Source organism: Rhineura floridana, chromosome 3 (genome assembly GCF_030035675.1).
Source record: "Rhineura floridana isolate rRhiFlo1 chromosome 3, rRhiFlo1.hap2, whole genome shotgun sequence".
Lineage (NCBI taxonomy): Eukaryota > Metazoa > Chordata > Lepidosauria > Squamata > Rhineuridae > Rhineura > Rhineura floridana.
The window spans coordinates 209582792-209593642 of NC_084482.1; the positions used below are offsets into that span (position 1 = coordinate 209582792).

The window sequence follows — 10851 nt, forward strand, 5'->3', positions numbered from 1 at the left end:
AGGAGGGAAAGTTGGGATAGGAGGAATAAAATTGGGTTTGGGGAGGGAAGAAAGGGTGACACTCCCCTGTCCTTTTCCTGATAAAGGGAAATATCAATAGCAACCTTGCAACCAGGCTTGCAATCTAAAAGACATGGCACAAAAGGAATAGGTATTTTTATTTATTTATTTATTTATTTATTAAATTTATTAGTCGCCCATCTGGCTGGTTGTCCAGCCACTCTGGGCGATGTACAAGATAAAAAACAATACATTAAAACGTTAAATTTAAAACCATAACAGTAAAAACCTAACCCACCCCAAAAGCCTGCCTGAAGAGCCAGGTTTTCAAGGCCCGGCGGAAGCTCATCATAGAAGGGGCATGGCGGAGATCATTTGGGAGAGAGTTCCACAGGGTGGGGGCCACTATTGAAAAAGCCCTCTCTCTAGTCCTCACCTGTCTAGCTGTTTTAACCGGTGGGATCGAGAGAAGGTCTTCTGAGGCTGATCTTGTTGAGCGGCATCCCTGACGATGCTGGAGGCGCTCCTTCAGATAGACTGGGCTAAAACCGTATAGGGTTTTAAAGGTCAAAACCAACACCTTGAATTGGGCCCGGTAAACAACCGGTAGCCAGTGCAACTCCTTCAGCACTGGAGTGATGTGATCTTGCCAGCGGCTGCCTTTAATCAGACGAGCCGCCGCATTCTGTACCAGTTGCAGCTTCCGGACCGTTTTCAAGGGTAACCCCACGTAGAGCGCATTACAGTAGTCTAGGCGAGAGGTGACCAGGGCATGTACTACCGGTGGGAGCAGATGGTTGGGAAGGTAGGGGCGCAGCCTCCGTATCAGATGGAGTTGATACAGCGCCGCCCGGCTCACAGCCGTGACTTGAGCCTCCATGGACAGCTGGGAGTCAAGTATTGGGAGGGAGGAGGGGGAAAAACCAACCCAGGAACTATTTCTTAGTTACGGAGTTCTTGTGAGGACCAGATGAACACAAAAAGGTCAAGGAGAAGAAGATGCAAGCATTGCTCATCTTTCAGCAGAGTGGATGGAGAGGCCTTGCAGTCTCCTACAGCCTGATGGAATGGCTACAGTTAGATGACAGTGGGGGAAGCAGCCTGATGGAATGGATGGAAAGTAAAGAAGTTTCTGCTAAGACTGAGAGGAGAATTGGAACCCATTAAAACATGTTTAGTAAATTAGAGGATCTTAGTATTTCTATTTCTTTTACAGTCTGAGAGTATCTATGGCAGCCTACGGGGTATGTGTCTGAGAGCATATTCTGAATTTAGAGAAACTGCCTGGACAGCATATGACCACTCATGAATTTTTTTGCAGGGTCATGCCATCACTAAATGGCAAGGATGGAAAAGTTGGATTTAGTAACTTCTAAAAAATGGATCAATATGAATTTGTGTGCTTTTGAAACAGGGTTCTCAGTTTGCCCTCCAGAGGGTTTGGACTACAACCTCCATCAGACCTGTCAAGGAATTAATAAGAATTGTAGCCTGAAATATCTGGAGAGCGCTAGGCTGAGGAAGGCTGATTGATACAGCAGATCTCAAAAGTGGATTCTCCAATGTGAAATGGGGTTACACCGTGAAACCCCTTGCTGGATCATCACCTTGTAGTGATGGTGGACTTTGAAGAAGCACGAATACAGAGTGAAAGGGACAAACGAGCTAAGTGGAAGGCACATCAAGCAAATCCTCATCGTGACCATCTTCCATCTGGAAACCTATGTCCTCACTGTGGGAGGCTGTGTGGATCCAGAATCGGCCTCCACAGTCACTTATGGACCCACCGTTAAGACTTTATTTTGGAAGACAATCTTATTCGGTCACGAGTGATTGCCCATGAATGACCCTGTAAAAGAATCTCATTCCCTATTCCTCCTCCTCCTGCTTCAATACTTTTTACCTGCCCTTCACCAGCAGGTTCGAGGCAGGTCACCACCATTTAATATATAATATTTAAAACAGTTTAAAATAAATTACATTCACAACTAGAGACAGTCCTAGAAATATATGTCTCAAGTGTCAAAGGTCACGATGAAGAGGTGTGACTTCAGCTTATGATGAAAGCTGTATAATGTTATGTATATTGTTTAGAGGTTTATTGTTCAGTTATGTTTATTTAAAATGTGAATTATTGTTTTTCTTTTTTTTACTAGCAGTTGTACTACATGTAAATGTATATTGATTTTTATGTTGTAAACCACCCAGAGAGCTTTGGCTATGGGGCGGTATACAAGTGTAATTAATTAATAATAATAACAAGAAGAATAATGATGATGATGATGATGATGGTGTGAGACGCATCTCTGTGGGTTGAAGTCCACAACTTAGAGGCTGCCATAGAGAATGGCCAACCCCTGCCCCTGAACTTAGGACATTGGAATGACCAAAAAGGCCCCCTCTGTCAATCTCAACACCCGAGAGGAGCTATAGGGAAGGAGGCATTTTCTCAGATATTTGGGGCCTAAGTCATTTACAGATTCAAACACAAGAGTAAGCACCAATTGGCAACCAATGAAGACTTTTTTTAAAACAGGGGTTATGTGAAATCTAAATGGGAATCCAGCCAATAATTTGGCCACTGCATTTTGGACCAGTTGAAGTTTCTGAGTCATCTTCAAAGGCAGCCCCATGCAGAGCACATTGTAATAATGGAAGTTGCCAGAACCTAGAGTACAGTAGCCAAGTCATCTCTGTACAAAAGGGATCATAGCTGGTGAACCAGCTGTAGCTGGAGAAAGCCATTGCTTTTACCTGAGGCAACCTGAGCCTCCAGCGACAAGATTGAATCCAGAAGCCCAAAGCTGTGGGGATGTCTCTCCACTTCCCCGAACTTGTGACACATAACATCCCTTTTCCCCCTGGGATTCAGCTTCAATTTATTGGCCCACATACAGCCCATCACCACCTCCAAGCACCGCTCGTAACACTTCAGCCACCTCTCCTGATTCAGATACAACAAAGCGATAGAACTAGCAAGAGGCCCACTCTGCAGACCTCCACCTGCTTCTAGTGTTTCTCCGTGTGAATTCTTCGATCAGAAGTTAGAAGTATTTTTTCATATTCCAAGCATTTTATGGGTTTTCCAGCATGTGAATTCGTTGATGAGAAATTAATCTTCTCTTGCAACTGAAGCTCTTTCCACATTCCACACATTTATATGGCTTCTCCCCTGTATGGATTCTTTGATGGGTAATAAGGTCTCTATTGTCACAAAAGCTCTTTCCACATTCCAAGCATTGATATGGTTTCTCCCCTGTGTGACTTCCTTGATGTCTAGTGAGATTTTTCTTCTGAGAGAAGCATTTCCCACATTCCAAGCACCGATATGGTTTCTCTCCTGTGTGAGTTCCTTGGTGTCTGGTGAGATTTGTTTTCTGTGAGAAGCTCTTTCCACACTCCAAGCATTTATACGGTTTCTCCTTTGTGTGACTTCCTTGATGTCTGATGAGATTTGTCCTGTGTGAGAAGCTCTTTCCACACTCCAGACATTTATATGGTTTCTCCCCTGTATGGATTCTTTGATGGGCAAGAAGGTCAGAATTGCAACGAAAGCTCTTTCCACATTCCAAGCATTTATATGGGTTTTCACCTGTATGGATTCTCTGATGAACAGTGAGACTTCTGCTATGTGTGAAGCTCTTTCCACACTCCAAGCATTTATGTGGTTTCTCCCCTGTGTGAAGCCTTTGGTGGAAAGTGAGATTTCTCTTCTCACCGAAGCTCTTTCCACATTCCATGCATTTATATGGTTTCTCCCCTGTGTGAATCCTTTGATGGGAAGAGAGAGTACTCTTCTTTCTAAAGCTCTTTCCACATTCCAAGCATTGATGTGGTTTTTCATCTGTGTGAGTTTTTTTATGCAAATAAAGGTTTGCTCTTCTACTGAAGCTCTTTCCACATTCAATGCATTTATATGGTTTTTCCCCTGTATGGATCCTTTGGTGGGCAATCAGATGAGAACTCTGACGGAATCTCTTTCCACACTCAAAGCATTCACATGGTTTCTTTCCTGTGTGAATTCTTTGATGACTGATGAGAGCCGCCTTGTGACAGAACCGCTTTCTACATTCCAAACATTTATATGGTTTCTCCCCTTTGTGGATTTTGTAATGAGCTTTGCATTTTGATTTGGAATGGAAACCTCTCTGACACACAGAGCATGTATTTGTTTCTTTTCCTTTTTCCAGGTTTTCCTGAACTGGGATTTCATGGGAAGCACTGCCCAGAGAAGTAGGAGATTCATGCCTTCTCTTCTCTTCTTCTTCAAATTTCCTTCTCTGACGCTCCCCATTTATACATGTGTCTCTTTCTGGGAACACCCCATGTAGTTCTCCCTTACTCTTGGTTTCCAGTTCATGACCTGTTGCAAAGAAGAAAAGAAACTACTGGTAACCTGAGACAGAGATGGAGCCCCAAATCACTGAACAATCACAAATAACACTTGTGATCGTGGAAGAACTGAAAAGATCTGCTAGGAGGCCGCTCTTACCAACCATTTATCTGCCTCTGTTTTATAGTGTTGGACTGGGTTCCGGGAGATCCTCTCCCAGCTCAGACATGGAGCTCCCTGGGAGGTCTTGGGCAATCACGCTCCAGCTAACCTACCTCACAGGGTTCTGCTGTGAGAAAACCACAGAACAGCCACATGCATTCTCTCCTGAACTGTTTGGAGCAATGGCAGGATACAGATAGGATAAGAATGAGAAAGATATGTCCTATCACCGAGTGACGGAGCAAGTCATGTGCCTGCAGAAAATCCCAAATTCAATCCATGACTACTCCAGCCAAAGCTTCTTGGAAGGAGCCCTTGGACATGCTGCGCACGAGACTTTGAAGAGATGCTACCAGTCTGAACAGGCAATACTGGATAGTATTTGTATTTATTGCAACTCTTCCTGTTTCCTGCCGCTGTTAAATTGTTGGCATTATGTTGTGGTTTTAACATTTTGTCCCCTTGTACTTTTCTGCTAAATCGAAAAGCAGGATATAAATGTTTTAATATAAATAATTAATAGAGGAAATCCTGCTAAACTATAGGAAATGTGCAAAAAGACTCATTTTATATTTTCTACTATGCAAACAAGGAGACTTACCAAGGGAGGCAACGATCTCATCCACGACTTCCCTGTACAGAGCTCTCTGGTTGGGATCCAGCAAAATCCACTCCTCCTCGGTGAAATACACAGCCACATCCTCAACAGACACCAGACCCTGAAAGAAAAGGAAATATGTGCCTCTTTATAGATAACGTAAACATGATATACTAGCAAACCCCAGAAGATTCATCAGGGAAGGATGGCTGGGTATTCTCCACGAGAACTTGATGGAATGCCTCTCCCGACATGAACCCACCCGTACACTACACTCAATACCCAAGGCCCTCCTCTGGGTGCCTACTCCGAGGGAAGCTCGGAGAATGGCAACAACGGAGAGGGCCTTCTCGGTTTTGGCCCCCAAATTATGGAATGATCTCTTTGACGAGGTGCACCTGGCGCCAACACTGTTATCTTTTCGGTGCCAGGTCAAGACTTTCCTCTTCTCCCAGGCATTTTAGCATGTGTTTAAAAAAAAAAAATATTATTTTTAAATTGTGTTTTAAATTGTTTTTTGTGTTTTAAAATTTGTATATTTGTTTATAATGTTTTAATTACTGTAAACTGCCCAGAGAGCTTCGCCTATGGGGTGGTAAATAAATGTAATACATAAATAAATAAACAAACTCAACACTTTCATGAGAATCATTCCCTAGTGGTCAGATTTGAGAGAAACAAACAGAGAGATTAGTTTAGGCAGCATCTAGACAGAGGCTGTCCACTGACTGTCTCCCCAATGATCCTTCCCCTTACCTGATCTGGTGCCACAGCAGCTGCTTCCCCTCCACCACACAGAAGAGACGGCTGAGTAGGTCTTGCCAGCATCTTTCCATCACCTGTGAGAGACAAATGTGGGAAGCCATCAGCACGTCCTTGTCTCAGAGATGAAGTGACTCATGTCTAAGTACGCATTGACATTATAAAATGTCTCATCCATCGTATATATTTTGGCTGTTCATACGCATTTTATATTTCAGTAATTTGTAAACACATCTCTCCCCAATTGGTCTTATGGCCAGAAATCAAAGTACTGGTTTTGGTTGTCACCCACTGAAAATGAGCTCCTCTTTGAACTGTAGAAAATGCCAAGGGCAAGGATCTTCCCCCAAAAGAATCAGGAATCAGATAAAAGAATCCCCTCTAATTGATCACTTAGACCCATGAATCCAATCCTTGCATAATAGATCACAATAGATCAACTTAACCCTTACTTAGCAAGGTGGTACCTCCATCGCCCTCCGGCATATTCCAACTCTGCAGGGGACTCTCCCTGGCATCCGATGGAAACTTCTCTGCCCCACAGAAATCAGTGGCCACTTCTGCAAACAGACCCTGAAACAGCAATGCCAAAGACAGTTGCAAAGGAAATAGATTAGAAAGAGAATGACAGAGGCACAGGACGGCCTGGATGATTTCTGGAAATGATTAAGCAATTCTAGAGAGTATTTGGATATCTTCCCCCACATGCTGAGCACTTTGGAAGTAACGGTACAAAAAACTCTCACCTGCTGCTCTTCCTGCTTCCTGTACTCTTCCTGGCTCAGGAGGAAACCTTCGGCCAGGGCCACCGCCTGGGAACTGCTCTCTGCTCCACATTCCCTCACCCAGCTCGCCATCTCCGGGGGAAGGACAGCAAGCAACTGGTCCAGGATCACCAGGTCCAGGATCTGGTTCTTTGTGTGTCGCTCTGGCTTCAGCCACTCACGGCAAAGATGGTGGAGTCGGCTGCAAGCCTCTCGGGGTCCCTCAGCCTCCTGGTAACACAACTGCCTGAACTGCTGGCGCTGCACATCTGAGATGAGGGTCTCCTCCTCATGCAGGATCTTCTCCGCTGTTCTTTCCCAGAATTCCCCACTGCTCCTTGTCTGGATTGCACAGGGGCCCTTTCCTGCTTCAGGGTCAGCTGAGTTTTTCTCTTCCATCTTTGTTGGACACAAAGGAAACCTCTAAGATGCCCCAGGAGGCTCTGTCCCTCTTCTGCCAAAGGGTGCCGTAACTGGAGGTGCTACCAAGTCCTGAAAGGGCAAGAGATCGTAGGGTAAGTGAATTAATGAGTCTTTCTAGCAAGCAGGTTTTGTCCCAGAAAGAAAGGCAGTTGAAAGACAAGGTATAAAGAGACTTGTGGGGTCAAGTGAGGGACACGGATTAAAGCCTTCAGTCTGGTTGAGAATCACCAGATGCAACATCTCTCCCAGTGGCCTGTCCCACCACAACTAATCAGGAACATAAGAAGAGCCTGCTAGATCAGACCAATGGTGCATCTAGTCCAGCACCCTGGGCTCACAGTGGCCATCCAGATGCCTCTAGAAAACCCAGAAGCCAGGACATGAGCACAACAGCAGTTGCCTTCTCATGACCCTCATCAACTGGTGTTCAGAGGCATCCAGCCCCAAATGCTGGCAGTAATGTAGCCACCATCACTAGGACCCATTGATAGCTTTACCTTTCATGCATTTGTCTTTTGCTGTTATGTGCCTCCGTCGACTACGACTTATGGCGACCCTATGAATCAGTGAGCTCCAAGAGCATCTGTCATGAACCACCTTGTTCAGATCTCATAAGTTCAGGTCTGTGGCTTCTTTTATGGAATCGATCCATCTCGTTTGGTCTTCCTCTTTTTCTACTCCCTGCTGTTTTCCCCAGCATTATCATCTTTTCTAACGAATCATGTCTTCTCATGATGTGTCCAAAGTATGATAACCTCAGTTTCATCATTTTAGCTTCTAGTGATAGTTCTGGTTTAATTTGTTCTAACACCCAATTATTTGTCTTTTTCGCAGTCCATGGTATCCACAAAGCTCTTCTCCAATCCCCATTTAAAGCCATTGAAGTTGGTGGAATTCAGTAGTTTTAATTATGCAGCATGTCAAGATTTACTTTTTTTTCCCTGTCCTGAATGTTCCACAGTTCAGCTTCACTGGAAATCTCTGGGTTCTGAGTTATAAGTGAGAGAGAAAAACTCTGTATCCACCATGCATAATTTCTCACACCTCTGTCACCTCTTCTTTCATAGCCTTCTATCTAAGTTTAAAAGCCCCAAGCTAAACTATCGTGAAGTTGGTTTAAATTATAGGTGTACTTCAACCAAAAAACCAAAAAAATGCCAGATTTTTCATATAAATTTTAATTATTATCCTTTACAATCAAAATAACATAGACAGCAAGTATATCTTACAAATCAAAATATTTGACAAGTTATTACCTCAAATTCATTATGAAACCTAAGTAATTCTGGCAGCATCTGATAGTTGTCCACATAAATCATTTTTATTTATGTACGTCATGAATTTCCACCAAAAGGCACCAAAAGCCTTTGCTTTTACCCTACCTTGCAGGTACCAAAGATCATGTTTAATTTTATCTAACACTGCTATATTCTATATATTTCTATACCACACATCTAAGTCTAATCCTCACAGTGTTTTCCACCAACGTACTACTGTTTGAAGTGCTGCTATTAATGACTTTGAAATTTAACGTTTTGCTTTTAATCAACTAGCATTTCTTTAATTTCATGCATAAGTGAGATGAAACTATAACCTTTTTTTTTTATTCAGACATTTTTAATTGTTTAGTGACTTTTCTCTGCAGTATCTGGTGTCTGGTATACTTCCTCTACACATGGAGGTTCCACCCCTCTCCCAGCTAAGGGCTCTGACAGATCAAAGTTTCACTCAGGGCAGCTTCTTGTTGCCAGCAGTACCGTCTTTCCTTCCGAGGAGCCCAAAAGCTTTGTGCCCAACAGAAACTGGGATCCACCAGCTCTGCTCCGTTTTGTTTCCTCACGTTGTTCCGCCCCATCCCTTCTAAACTTGTTGCACCCACTTCTGATCGCTTTCATACCCTGCTTGAATAGTCTCCCCTTCTCATCAGCTACATACAAAAACACACCAGAGGACACAGGTTGGCATGGAGAGGTGGAGACCCACACCCAATTAATGGCCCCCTCCACCTTCCCAATCAGCAGCTCTGCCCCACTGTTCTCCCCATTTACTGTCCGGCCTTCCCCACAGCCTCCACCCCCCGCATCTTCCCCTGCATCCCTGGGATGCCAAAGTCCTTTTAACTGCAATTAGGCCAAGCAGCAGAGCCATTTCTCTGGGGTGCACCAAGCAGGAGCCAAGGAGGGAAGATGTAATGAGTAGGATGTTCCTGCTCCCCTCCAAAAGAAAGCTGGGACCCACAGACTGGGCTTTGTTGAGATAGATTTTTAATTATCTTTTGGTTCCCCCTCCCCACCTTTCCCCCTTTCTCTTATCTTTTGATCTACCTAACTTTTTCCTCCTTGGGGAAGGGCTGTGGCTCAGATACAGAGTCCCAGTTCAGTCTTCCACCTCTCCAGGTAAGGCTGTGAAAGACTGCTTGTCAAAAATCCTGTAAAGCCAATGCCAGTTGGGGTAAACAATACTGAGCTCCAGGGACCAGTGGCCTAGAATCCTAGAAAAGTTGGAAGGGGCCCATAAGGCCATCCAGCCCAACCCTCTGCTCAATGCAGACATCCAACTTACAGCCTACCCAACAGGTGGCTGTCCAACTGCCTTTGGAACTGCCTCCAGTGGCTGCCATTATCTATCTATCCATCTATCTATCCAGGTTTTTCTCCTGCTTTTTAAGGGCCCCCTTCCCTATGGGGATCACCTCCTGATCTCCCCCTCTCGTTCATCAGGTGGGCCTCTCTCACTCCCTGAGGGTCTTCTAAGTGGAAGGGATCCCTAAGGATCAACTCAGCGTTCGGAGAGAGGCTCTCTCCCAAGGTGGCTCAGCGGAACAGGCCAACTTCCCATGGGGTGAAATGGGGGGAGGCTCCCGCTTGCTCTTCTCCGCCCCTGCGCCCTCCCGTTCTGCTCGAGACCCCCCTTTCCTCTTCTTCCAGAGCTTGGCATTGGAGTCTGGGCACCTCTCCCTCCTCCGGGGGTCTCCTACCTCGATCCCCCTCCCTTTCCTTCCTTGCAATTCCTCTGGGCACCCTCCTCTCTGCGACCCCCCTTCATCCACATGCACAAAGGGGGGGGACTCACCAGATCCTAGAAGGTGCCACCGATGCAGCGCTGGAGAGAGACAGAAGCCCCCTCCCTGCGGGGGAAAGACGCCGCACTCGCTCTGGAAGCCTCCCCCTTCCCTTCCTCTCTAGGCATCGGGTTCAGGTTATCTTAACCCTTCGAGGGCCAAGGCACTGGTTCACCTCTCTCTGCGCGTCTTTGGAAGCCGGAGCCGAGGAGGAAAAAACGTGCATTGCACCCAGGTGGGTGTGTTTTGGCCTGGGGGGGGGGCGGCTCTGATATTTTCCCACCCCGATGAAATTTAGGAGAAGTTGTCAGTGAGAGGTCTGTTTCTGTTTTAATGTTCGGTCATTCCCCCAGCGCGCAGGAAATCTCGTGTCCCCCCCCCCCATCTCCTCGCAAGGTAGAGAGGAAAATGCTTCTGCGTCTGGATCCCTCGCCTGGCGCTCTAAGGGTCGAAGGGCCTCAGGGCTCCTTAAACTCAGTGACGCTTCAGGTTCCCCACTGACAGTTGAACTGCATGGGGTAGGAGAACAGGGCAGGGAACCAAAGAGGTAGGGAAGCAGTGTTGCGTAGTGGTTAGAGTGTTGGACTATGATCTGGGAGACCAGGGTTTGAATCCCCCACACAGACAGGAAGCCCACTGGGTGGCCTTGGGCCAGTCACTGCCTCTCAGCCTCAGAGGAAGGCAATGGTAAAAACCCCTCTGAATACCGCTCACCATGAAAACCCTGTTCATAGGGTCCCCGTAAGGT

The 10851-nt window shown here is 45.7% G+C and overlaps 1 protein-coding gene across 1 annotated transcript in view; it reads right to left on the minus strand.

Annotated features, from left to right (window-relative positions):
• Positions 1 to 230: 230 nt before the first annotated feature.
• LOC133378922 (uncharacterized) overlaps positions 231 to 10851 on the minus strand; it is a 53176-nt gene continuing 42555 nt past the window's right edge. Inside the window, 5 exon segments of the mRNA XM_061613535.1 lie at positions 231 to 4363; positions 5097 to 5214; positions 5850 to 5932; positions 6308 to 6428; positions 6602 to 7042. Of these exon segments, the coding sequence (XP_061469519.1) occupies positions 3075 to 4363; positions 5097 to 5214; positions 5850 to 5932; positions 6308 to 6428; positions 6602 to 7042 (2052 nt within the window). The 3' untranslated portion in view covers positions 231 to 3074.